Source organism: Notolepis coatsorum (assembly GCF_963971535.1).
Source record: "Notolepis coatsorum genome assembly, chromosome: 6".
NCBI lineage: Eukaryota > Metazoa > Chordata > Actinopteri > Aulopiformes > Paralepididae > Notolepis > Notolepis coatsorum.
Window position 1 is genome coordinate 67,626,256 of NC_140170.1, and position 13,400 is coordinate 67,639,655.

Consider the following 13,400-nt stretch of genomic DNA (forward strand, 5'->3'; position numbering starts at 1 on the left):
GCCATCTCCTCAGTGCTACATTATTATATCTATATATATATATATATATATATATATATATATATATACGCTGTCCAGGAGGAGCGGGAATCGAACCGGGAACCTGCGGATTGCCAGACGACTGCTCTACCTCCCGAGCCACTGTCGCCCCCATGCAACACATGTCCTGGGCCGGATTCGAACCCAGGACGTTGCGATTACGCTGCAAGTGCATTTACGTGGTGCGCCACCAGGGTGCCCCCCAATTGACAGGCGTTTTATGCTAAATGTGCCCGACTGTTAAGGGGTTAAACATTCAAACTGTGATAATATAAAGAAAATGCAAAAAGGGTTGATTCTATGCACAGTCGACTTGTGGTCGAAAGCGCTGGGCGCGGTCACATGTTTTAAATGTCTGGCACGAGCGTCCTCCTGACCTGGCGGTTTCCTTCCACTCGGCGTCCTTCCCGTCCTTCACGCAGATCTCGTCCAGCTCGGTGAACAGCTCATGGGCCACGTGCTCAGCATCCTCCTCTGACCCCAGGATGAACTGCACCCTCTGGGACGGCGTGTCTGGAGGAGGGGAGGAGGAGAGGGGAGAGAGGGAGGGATGGAGGAGGAGAGGGGAGAGAAGGAGGGATGGAGGAGAGATTCATCTTTCGCTGGGGAAGGTTTTCTAATGAACACTGCATGTGTTTCCCTCCATTAGCTGTTCCACACTCACGCACACACATGCGCACACACACACACACACACACACACACACACACACACACACACACACACACACACACACACACACACACACACACACACACACACACACACACACACACACACACACACACACACACACACACACACACACACACACACACACACACACACACTAGTATAGTCACACAACAATGTGTATAGGCTAGTTTCTGCACTTCTGCTAATTAGTGGGCCTGTCGATCTTAGCCTGGGGTGCTGGCCAGTAGCTCAACTCTGTCTGTGTGTGTGTGTGTGTGTGTGTGTGAATGTGTGTGTGAATGTGTGTGTGTGTGTGTGTGTGTGTGTGTGTGTGTGTGTGTGTGTGTGTGTGTGTGTGTGTGTGTGTGTGTGTGTGTGTGTGTGTGTGTGTGTGTGTGTGTGTGTGTGTGTGTGTGTGTGTGTGTGTGTGTGTGTGTGTGTGTGTGCATGTGTGTGATGTGTGAATTCATGGATACCATGCTCTGGACTTTTAGTCTCTACAGTATTGCATTTATCTCTGAGAAAAACATGTAACATAGACTGGAGAAGTGAGGTCACAATAATACATACAATCCTTCAAGACACCAGTAAAACACACACACACACACACACACACACACACACACACACACACACACACACACACACACACACACACACACACACACACACACACACACACACACACACACACACACACACACACACACACACACACACACACACACACGCTCATGCATGCACACATGCTACACTGCAGAGCTGGCAGCCGTTCAAACTCAATATACTCCACTGATATATTACATCCTAACGATCTACGGGCAGTGAGCAGACACAGTCCAGGGCTCCCAGGGACCAACTACAGCTCTAATGCCTTTTCCAGGTCCCACTGTACCAGTGCCTTGTTCAGGTCATACTGTACCAGTGCCTTGTTCAGGTCATACTGTACCAGTGCCTTGTTCAGGTCATACTGTACCAGTGCCTTGTTCAGGTCATACTGTACCAGTGCCTTGTTCAGGTCATACTGTACCAGTGCCTTGTTCAGATCCCACTGTACCAGTGCCTTGTTCAGATCCCACTGTACCAGTGCCTTGTTCAGATCCCACTGTACCAGTGCCTTGTTCAGGTCATACTGTACCAGTGCCTTGTTCAGATCCCACTGTACCAGTGCCTTGTTCAGGTCATACTGTACCAGTGCCTTGTTCAGATCCCACTGTACCAGTGCCTTGTTCAGGTCATACTGTACCAGTGCCTTGTTCAGATCCCACTGTACCAGTGCCTTGTTCAGGTCATACTGTACCAGTGCATTATTCAGGTCATACTGTACCAGTGCATTATTCAGGTCATACTGTACCAGTGCATTATTCAGGTCATACTGTACCAGTGCATTATTCAGGTCATACTGTACCAGTGCCCTGTGCAGGTCATACTGTACCAGTGCCTTGTTCAGGTCCTACTGTACCAGTTTTTATACTGTATTTGGTAGCCTAGGTCATAATGCACAGGCTGGTTGTGAGTGGCCCCCAGATGGCTGGTGTCTCCAAGAGAAGGGCCCCCAGATGGCTGGTCTCTCTAAGAGAAGGGCCCCCAGATGGCTGGTCTCTCTAAGAGAAGGGCCCCCAGATGGCTGGTCTCTAAGAGAAGGGCCCCCAGATGGCTGGTCTCTCTAAGAGAAGGGCCCCCAGATGGCTGGTCTCTAAGAGAAGGGCCCCCAGATGGCTGGTCTCTAAGAGAAGGGCCCCCAGATGGCTGGTCTCTAATGGCGCTTTTCTACTGCATAGTACCTACTCAACTCTACTCTACTCTACTCTACTCGCTTTAGGTACCTGGTACCATGTTGCTTTTCCACTGCAGGTACTAAAATAAAGTACTCAGTTTGTCTCCGTGTGGGGAGGCGGGGCTGCTGGTGATCAGCATGAGAGCTCACCGAGTGAATCCACAGTCACTTGATCCTCAATAGGAAACCAACCTAGATTTACCCTGAAGGACTGGTTCTGGCCGAACTGTTCGTTATACAAGTATCACAGAGACATTTCAAATGTACTCACAGTTGCACGAGGGTTTCGGACAGAGATACGGGATGGTTTGAAAGCTCGGCGTTGCTAATAAACATTTTAAATATTTTTTATAAACTGCTCAAAACGGCATTATTTCCGGCGTTGGGTGCATGATGCGCATGCGCTGTGATCACACCAGGCAGCCAACGCCGGAAATAATGCAGTGTTGAGCAGTTTATAAAAAATATTTAAAATGTTTATTAGCAACGCCGAGCTTTCAAACCATCCCGTATCTCTGTCCGAAATCCTCGTGCAACTGTGAGTACCTTTGAAATGTCTCTGTGATACTTGTATAACGAACGGTTCGACCAGAACCAGTCCTTCATGGTAAATCTAGGTTGGTTTCCTATTAAGGAGCAAGTGACTGTGGATTCACTTGGTGCATCACAGTCACGAAAGGGGCTATGAGCTTGGCAAGCCAGAGTAAAACACAGTTTTCAATCAATCAATAACAACATTAACGAGACTCTCGTTGTGTCTATTCTGCTAACGCTAACGTTACCCCTCATTGTGTCTATTCTACAAGCATTAACGTCAGCTAGGCTGTCTATATATGCTAACGTTAACGTTAGCATTAGGCTAACAACAACGCTGTAACGTTACCAGTCGCGTCTATTTGCTAACGTTAGCATTAGGTAATAACCGGTTTAAAATGGATGGTGATTACCTCGCGTTGTGTCTATTCTACTAGCATTAACGTTACTCATACAAACAATCAATAGCGAGTTATATTGATCCCGCTATGTACGATAGCCATGCTAAAACGCTAGCACAACAGAACATTCCTTCCACCGTTGTGGAGCTTAAGCCTTAACAAGTCAGCGATCTTTTTGCGAGACTAAACTCTCCGCTCGGTGGCAAATTGTGTTGATGTCGGTTTTGTTTAATCAATAAATGAGGCAGAATACACAGTGACTGTATCGTTTGTTTATTGAACTTGTGCCTGCTGCAACCATAATGAAATCCTTAAAGATGGCGGCGCCGGCGTTCTGTTTTCGTTCAGACCAGTTCAGACTCTCCAACTAGTGACGCGTCTCTCTTCTGACCAATCAGTGGTCTGCAGTGTTTCACGTGACTTTTATAGTACCAGTTCTACCCGCTTGGCTCGCGCTTGGAACCAGACTCGAGCAGGGACTAAAAAAGTACCGAAAAAGTACCTGGTACCAGCCTGGTACCAGGTACTTTGGTAATGGAAAACCGAAAATACCGAGTAGAGTAGAGTAGAGTAGAGTAGAGTAGAGTAGGTACCATGCACTGGAAAAGCGCCATAAGAGAAGGGCCTCCAGACGGCTGGTCTCTCTAAGAGAAGGGCCTCCAGATGGCTGGTCTCTCTAAGAGAAGGGCCCCCAGATGGCTGGTCTCTAAGAGAAGGGCCCCCAGATGGCTGGTCTCTAAGAGAAGGGCCCCCAGATGGCTGGTCTCTAAGAGAAGGGCCTCCAGGTGGCTGGTCTCTAAGAGAAGGGCCCCCAGATGGCTGGTCTCTCTAAGAGAAGGGCCCCCAGATGGCTGGTCTCTAAGAGAAGGGCCTCCAGGTGGCTGGTCTCTAAGAGAAGGGCCCCCAGATGGCTGGTCTCTAAGAGAAGGGCCCCCAGATGGCTGGTCTCTAAGAGAAGGGCCCCCAGATGGCTGGTCTCTCTAAGAGAAGGGCCCCCAGATGGCTGGTCTCTCTAAGAGAAGGGCCCCCAGATGGCTGGTCTCTAAGAGAAGGGCCTCCAGGTGGCTGGTCTCTCTAAGAGAAGGGCCCCCAGATGGCTGGTCTCTAAGGGGCCTTTCTCACTCACCCATTCGATTCCGTTCCATTTCGTACCGTCCTCATTCCGGATCGGATGCGAACTTCCCCCCTCCCTCTTCCCCCTCTAGTTTGTGTACACACTTCAGTCTTGGTTCGCTCCGGGTTCTGTTTACAGTTTGCGTTTTGAGCGTTTACGCTTGCCGTTGGCGATGATGTCACGCTCGAAAATGTAAACAGGAAGTGTGTTAACACGGAGACTGGAGACTGGATGTTGATATAAAAGAAACAAATAACCAATAAATATGAAGTTATATTTGAACCTCTGTTGTCAAGCCTTGTCAATATAACCCACCCCCCTTTTCTCACGAATGGAACTCTGTTGTAGAGTCCGCTTTTGAGCGTTTTGCAAGGTTAACGATAACGCTAAGCTAACGGCTAACGCTAGTTAGCTTAGCCTTTTACTAGTAACATTGCTTGCATCGATTATATTGAATGTCATTGATCTACTGGTCGACCACGGCCGACTGGTTGGGCACCACTGGTCTAATAGAAATAAATGCATTCGAACAAGAAAGTATAGTATACAGCAATGGCTAACGCTAAGCTAACGGCTAACGCTAGTTAGCTTAGCCTGTCCAGCAGCTGGACTGGATCCAGCAGACTGGATGCTGGTATAAAAAAAACAAATAACCAATAAATATGAAGTTATATTTGAACCTCTGTTGTCAAGCTTTATCACGAATGGATGGTGTTGTAGAGTTCGCTTTTGAGCGTTTCCCAGGGCTAACGCTAAGCTAACGGCTAACGCTAGTTAGCTTAGCCTAGTCTAGTATAGCCTGTAGCACTTATTTTTCAGCAAAGAACGTGCAATAAACAAAACGGATACATTCACTGTGTGTTCTGCCTCTCATTTGTTGATGAAACAAAACTAACATCAACACAATTGAACACCGAAAGCTGAGTTTAGTCTCGTCGGCGCTGATTTTGTTAGCTTACATGCTAACGTGAATTGAATATGCCAGTATAACAGTATAGCATTGTGGCAAACGCTAAGCTAACGGCTAACGCTAGTTAGCTTAGCCCGTTCAGCACATTATCCCATCGCTCGTGGCAATTATATTCCATGTCATTGATCTACTGGCCGACTGGTTGGGCACCACTGGTCTAATAGAAATAAATGCATTGAACAAGAAACCAATGTATAGACATAGCATGGCAAACAAAATTGCCAGGCCTAATGCGAGCCAGGGAAGTGCTGTTTGTAACGTGGCTTCATGTTTTCATCCACTGAGCTGTGAGGCTCCACATGCTTGTTTGGTTGCGGTCTGAACTCTCAAATTGCCCATAAATATCGTTTTTGTGGGTATTGTGCAGTTGTTGCTGTGTGGTTTTATCTGCCCAAAATTCAAGCAAGCATGAAAAGCATTACAGTAACGACGTTGTGTGTGTCACTCCCCCCGCTCCCACTGGCCCGCATCCGAAACCACCTATTCCAAGCGTCCCAGGTTCAGCGGGGGGTAAAACGAATCAGCGCCGGTTCGATCCCAAAAGGGGTGTGTCCGTCTGAGTGAGAACACTCCCCCCCGTCCCCGGGGGCGCTGATTCGATCCCAATAGGTGAGTGAGAAAGGCCCCTAAGAGAATGGCTTCCAGATGGCTGGTCTCTAAGAGAAGGGCCTCTAGATGGCTGGTCTCTCTAAGAGAAGGGCCTCCAGATGGCTGGTCTCTCTAAGAGAAGGGCCTCCAGATGGCTGGTCTCTCTAAGAGAGGGCCTCCAGACGGCTGGTCTCTCTAAGAGAAGGGCCCCCAGATGGCTGGTCTCTCTAAGAGAAGACCAAGCAGTTAGCAAGGTATTGTTCAATACTATTGGCAGGTGTTCAGTATGGAGGAGATGCTGCTATTTGTAACATGAAGTGTTTTTTGTGTCTGTTACCTTTTCACCTGCTACTCTTACTTTCATCCTTGTGTTATTATCCTGTTTGTCTGCAACAATGTGGCCAATCAGGTACTTTTGTAACTCACTGTCTCTCAATATCTGATTGCATTATGAGTGTTCATGTCATAAATAAATCATTCACACGTGTATGTGCATCTGTGTGTGTGTGTGTGTGTGCGTGCGTGCGTGTGTGCGTGTGTGTGTTTTACCATGAGAGGAAGAGGCAGTCTCAGAATCCTCGCTGGGCTGCGTTGTGAGTTTCCTGTCTTTCTTGCGGTGGCGAGAGCTGTGAGGCTTGTGATGGCGATGGTTCTGTCTAGGCATCCGTACCCCAACAAACATAGTCCTGTGGCCTGAGACGAGAGAGAGAGAGAGAGAGAGAGAGAGAGAGAGAGAGAGAGAGAGAGAGAGAGAGAGAGAGAGAGAGAGAGAGAGAGAGAGAGAGAGAGAGAGAGAGAGAGAGAGAGAGAGAGAGAGAGAGAGAGAGAGAGAGAGAGAGAGAGAGATGAGAGAGAGAGAGAGAGAGAGGGGGAGGGAGGGAGGGAAAACATTCAGCATAGTAAATATGGTGTATGGTGAAATGGGCACTACAGACCCTGGGACCCTGCTGGCAGTGTCAGTTAGGTTATCTGCACTGGTTATCTGCACTGCACCTTTTAAGACTTTTTAATACCTATACAAGGAGAAAATAACACCATTTCCACAGAAAAATTGTTCCAGCTTAAAAAAAGTTTAACTATAATGCAGTAAACAATCTTGTTGCATTTCGTAAGTCAATAAGGGACGCACAGCCGCCAATATGACAATTCTTGACCGATACAGAAACCGATGGCTACTGTGTATCTACTGTACCACTAGTTAATGTATCTAGTCTACTGTACCACTAGTGATGTAACTACTGTACTGTACCTGACTGTTTAAATTACACAAATGAAATTAAGTGGAATAGATGAGGTGAGAGATGACTCAACAGAAGGACCAATGGCAGACAGCCATACTGTAAATAAAAGTCCAAGGCCTGTCGTGGCTAAAAACTAGGAACTAGGGATGTCCGATATTATCGGCATACCGATATTACCGGCCGATATCGGCATTAAAAAATGTGATATCGGAAAATATCGGTATCAGTTTTAAATTTTTTTTTTTTTTTTTTCTATAACCTTTATTTACCCAGGCAAGCAAGTAAGAACAAATTCTGATTTTATTTATTGTCAAAAGTATGCATAATGTTGTGTTAATTCCACAACAAGAGATATGTAATGTTAATTACCTGTAATTATTCAATTTTTTTGGGAAGGAAACCCTGCATATATCGGTATCGGTTGATATCGGTATCGGAAATTAAGAGTTGGACAATATCGGTATATCGGTATCGGTAAAAAAGCCAATATCGAGCATCCCTACTAGGAACTGATTAAAGCTCCACAGGGAGCCTCTCTGGGCAGCCGCAGCATTTTTAGAACAGCCTCTGTGGCCCAGATCAGTAGGTCATCCACTACATCACACTCTACTTCCTATACTGGCCATAAGAGGCCGGCAGGCACTGAATGCAGAATATGCCACGATAGCAACAGACTGGATGAATCTATAAAGGAAGAAATCTGTCTGAAGTCTGTCCTTTGCACGTCTATACCTCTGAGTGGCCCAGGTACAGTAGCTGCCGTGACATCATCATTATGAATGTAGAATGTTCGGTTCTCAAAAAATCTAATCTCACACGTGAGCTGAGCTCGTATAACTAACACGGATTAATACTAGCACTGCATACTCACTAGATGAGTGGTTCTATGGGCCGCGGGTAGGTGAACTTCCGCGCCCTCTGAACCTCCACGCCCTCTGAACGTCCACGCCCTCTGAACCTCCACGCCCTCTGAACGTCCACGCCCTCTGAACGTCCACGCCCTCTGAACGTCCACTCACTCTGAACCTCCACGCACTCTGAACGTCCACGCCCTCTGAACGTCCACTCACTCTGAACCTCCACGCACTCTGAACGTCCACGCACTCTGAACGTCCACGCCCTCTGAACCTCCACGCACTCTGAACGTCTACGCCCTCTGAACCTCCACGCCCTCTGAACCTCCACGCCCTCTGAACCTCCACGCACTCTGAACCTCCACGCCCTCTGAACCGCCACGCACTCTGAACCTCCACACACTCTGAACGTCCACGCCCTCTAAACCTCCACGCCCTCTGAACCTCCACGCCCTCTGAACCTCCACGCACTCTGAACGTCTACGCCCTCTGAACCTCCACGCACTCTGAACCTCCACGCCCTCTGAACCTCCACGCACTCTGAACGTCTACGCCCTCTGAACCTCCACGCCCTCTGAACCTCCACGCCCTCTGAACCTCCACGCCCTCTGAACGTCCACGCCCTCTGAACCTCCACGCCCTCTGAACCTCCACGCCCTCTGAACGTCCACGCCCTCTGAACCTCCACGCCCTCTGAACCTCCACGCCCTCTGAACGACCACGCCCTCTGAAAGACCACGCCCTCTGAACCTCCACGCCCTCTGAACGACCACGCCCTCTGAACCTCCACGCCTTCTGAACCTCCACGCCCTCTGAACCTCCACGCACTCTGAACCTCCACGCCCTCTGAACCTCCATGCACTCTGAACCTCCACGCACTCTGAACCTCCACGCACTCTGAACCTCCACGCCCTCTGAACGTCCACGCCCTCTGAACGTCCACGCCCTCTGAACCTCCACGCCCTCTGAACCTCCACGCCCTCTGAACCTCCACGCACTCTGAACGTCCACGCCCTCTGAACCTCCACGCCCTCTGAACCTCCACGCACTCTGAACCTCCACGCACTCTGAACCTCCACGCACTCTGAACGTCACTCTGAACTTCCACGCCCTCTGAACCTCCACGCACTCTGAACCTCCACGCACTCTGAACGTCCACACACTCTGAACGTCACTCTGAACGTCACTCTGAACCTCCACACACTCTGAACCTCCACGCACTCTGAACCTCCACGCACTCTGAACGTCACTCTGAACGTCACTCTGAACGTCACTCTGAACCTCCACGCACTCTGAACCTCCACGCACTCTGAACCTCCACGCACTCTGAACGTCACTCTGAACGTCACTCTGAACCTCCACTCACTCTGAACTTCCACGCACTCTGAAGGTCACTCTGAACGTCACTCTGAACGTCACTCTGAACGTCACTCTGAACCTCCACACACTCTGAACGTCACTCTGAACCTCCACACACTCTGAACCTCCACGCCCTCTGAACGTCACTCTGAACGTCACTCTGAACCTCCACTCACTCTGAACTTCCACGCACTCTGAAGGTCACTCTGAACCTCCACGCACTCTGAACCTCCACGCACTCTGAACGTCACTCTGAACCTCCACACACTCTGAACGTCACTCTGAACGTCTCTCTGAACGTCACTCTGAACGTCACTCTGAACGTCACTCTGAACGTCACTCTGAACGTCCACGCCCTCTGAACCTCCACGCCCTCTGAACGACCACGCGCTCTGAACCTCCATGCACTCTGAACCTCCACGCACTCTGAACGTCACTCTGAACCTCCACGCACTCTGAACCTCCACGCACTCTGAACGTCACTCTGAACGTCCACGCACTCTGAACGTCACTCTGAACCTCCACGCACTCTGAACGTCACTCTGAACGTCCACGCACTCTGAACCTCCACGCACTCTGAACCTCCATGCACTCTGAACCTCCACGCACTCTGAACCTCCACGCCCTCTGAACCTCCACGCGCTCTGAACGTCACTCTGAACGTCACTCTGAACCTCCACGCACTCTGAACCTCCACGCACTCTGAACCTCCACGCGCTCTGAACCTCCACGCACTCTGAACGTCACTCTGAACCTCCACGCACTCTGAACCTCCACGCACTCTGAACCTCCACGCCCTCTGAACCTCCACGCCCTCTGAACCTCCACGCCCTCTGAACCTCCACGCCCTCTGAACCTCCATGCACTCTGAACGTCCACGCCCTCTGAACCTCCACGCACTCTGAACGTCACTCTGAACCTCCACGCTGAACCTCCACGCACTCTGAACCTCCACGCACTCTGAACCTCCACGCACTCTGAACCTCCACGCACTCTGAACGTCACTCTGAACCTCCACGCACTCTGAACGTCACTCTGAACCTCCACGCACTCTGAACCTCCACGCACTCTGAACGTCACTCTGAACCTCCACGCACTCTGAACCTCCACGCACTCTGAACGTCACTCTGAACGTCACTCTGAACGTCACTCTGAACGTCACTCTGAACGTCCACACACTCTGAACGTCACTCTGAACGTCACTCTGAACGTCACTCTGAACGTCACTCTGAACGTCACTCTGAACGTCCACGCCCTCTGAACCTCCACGCCCTCTGAACGACCACGCGCTCTGAACCTCCACGCACTCTGAACCTCCACGCACTCTGAACGTCACTCTGAACCTCCACGCACTCTGAACCTCCACGCACTCTGAACGTCACTCTGAACGTCCACGCACTCTGAACGTCACTCTGAACCTCCACGCACTCTGAACGTCACTCTGAACGTCCACGCACTCTGAACCTCCACGCACTCTGAACCTCCATGCACTCTGAACCTCCACGCACTCTGAACCTCCACGCCCTCTGAACCTCCACGCGCTCTGAACGTCACTCTGAACGTCACTCTGAACCTCCACGCACTCTGAACCTCCACGCACTCTGAACCTCCACGCGCTCTGAACCTCCACGCACTCTGAACGTCACTCTGAACCTCCACGCACTCTGAACCTCCACGCACTCTGAACCTCCACGCCCTCTGAACCTCCACGCCCTCTGAACCTCCACGCCCTCTGAACCTCCACGCCCTCTGAACCTCCATGCACTCTGAACGTCCACGCCCTCTGAACCTCCACGCACTCTGAACGTCACTCTGAACCTCCACGCTGAACCTCCACGCACTCTGAACCTCCACGCACTCTGAACCTCCACGCACTCTGAACCTCCACGCACTCTGAACGTCACTCTGAACCTCCACGCACTCTGAACGTCACTCTGAACCTCCACGCACTCTGAACCTCCACGCACTCTGAACCTCCACGCACTCTGAACCTCCACGCACTCTGAACGTCACTCTGAACGTCACTCTGAACGTCACTCTGAACGTCACTCTGAACGTCCACGCACTCTGAATCTCCACGCACTCTGAACGTCACTCTGAACGTCACTCTGAACGTCACTCTGAACGTCACTCTGAACCTCCACACACTCTGAACGTCACTCTGAACCTCCACACACTCTGAACGTCACTCTGAACCTCCACACACTCTGAACCTCCACGCCCTCTGAACGTCACTCTGAACGTCACTCTGAACCTCCATGCACTCTGAACGTCACTCTGAACCTCCACGCACTCTGAACCTCCACGCACTCTGAACGTCACTCTGAACCTCCACACACTCTGAACGTCACTCTGAACGTCACTCTGAACGTCACTCTGAACGTCACTCTGAACGTCACTCTGAACGTCCACGCCCTCTGAACCTCCACGCCCTCTGAACGTCCACGCCCTCTGAACGACCACGCCCTCTGAACGACCACGCGCTCTGAACCTCCACGCCCTCTGAACGTCCACGCCCTCTGAACGACCACGCGCTCTGAACCTCCACGCCCTCTGAACGACCACGCCCTCTGAACGACCACGCGCTCTGAACCTCCACGCACTCTGAACCTCCACGCCCTCTGAACGACCACGCCCTCTGAACGACCACGCCCTCTGAACGACCACGCCCTCTGAACGACCACGCCCTCTGAACGACCACGCGCTCTGAACCTCCACGCCCTCTGAACGTCCACGCCCTCTGAACGGCGATGAGAGCCAAACAATTAGCCCGTTCTGAACAGGCACATGCTCCGAGTGGCCACACCCTAGTAGTGGACCACGCTATTGGATGACAAATGCCAGAAAAAAAACTGTTTGGCTGGAAGTCATGTCCCCGACATCCAAATACAGACATAGAAAAATTAACAATAAACAGCCGTTGATTGAATTGAAAAAAGCAATACAATTAGTTATGGCATGAAACCGGATTGCATTGTCCCTTTAGGAAAGTGATAGTATAAATCACTTGGACTTGGGATAAATCTTGATGGCCATTGTGGCAACCGTGTCTTACTGGATCATGCATAGACTACCGGCCTGTCCTGAGAGACGCAGAGTGCATATTCTGACATCCCCTTCAAGCGACACGTTCGCAAGTTCAACAACAATCGCACGAAGCGAAACAGACGTCCTTTCTTAGACGAAATCCCCCCACTACTAACGTTAGCGATGAAGAGGTTCACGTGGAAAACGCTGAGGCTGTAGCAGCGAAAACAACGGAAAACAAACCCGTCTTCCAGTGAGTACTCGAGTCCAGGACTGATTTTCAGGACCCGTGACTTGGACTTGAGCACTGATGCCTCGGACTTGGACTTGGACTCGTGCATTGACTGTATTCGGACTCGGAAGGTGCAGACGAGGACTCTGACTTGTTAATTAATAAATACAGTTATTTAGGCCCTAATCATTTGCCATAAGATATTGATGGCTAGTGCATTTGTTTGGCTATTGTGTCACAAAGTAAATAAACTCCCTTTGAAATGGTGACTGCTGTGTCATTTATGTTTAATGTAGACCTTTTCTTTTTTATTATTATTTGTATGTCAGCTCTTTGACTGCCAGAGTGGAGTGGACTCAACCTTGATGACTTGGACTCAGACTCGGACTAGGGTAATGGGGACTCGACCTGACTCGGACTCGAGATTTAGTGACTCGACTACAACACTGGGACGAGCTACACGACGCCTCACTAAACACGTTAACGTTAGGCGGCGTAACGTGAGATTGTCCAAAGGATTTGTCTGCCAGCGAAGATATTGTTACATCAGAGAAATTATTTATTCACAGAATGGATCACCGTTCAACGT

At 50.2% G+C, this 13,400-nt stretch overlaps 1 protein-coding gene across 1 annotated transcript in view; it reads right to left on the reverse strand.

Moving 5' to 3' along the window:
* Positions 1 to 13,400, reverse strand: part of slc4a8 (solute carrier family 4 member 8) — a gene marked incomplete at both ends in the record, with an annotated part of 112,502 nt that overhangs the window by 77,763 nt on the left and 21,339 nt on the right. Inside the window, 2 exons of the mRNA XM_084315607.1 lie at positions 417 to 552; positions 6,648 to 6,791. Of these exons, the coding sequence (XP_084171733.1) occupies positions 417 to 552; positions 6,648 to 6,791 (280 nt within the window). The remainder of the gene's footprint in view (positions 1 to 416; positions 553 to 6,647; positions 6,792 to 13,400) is intronic.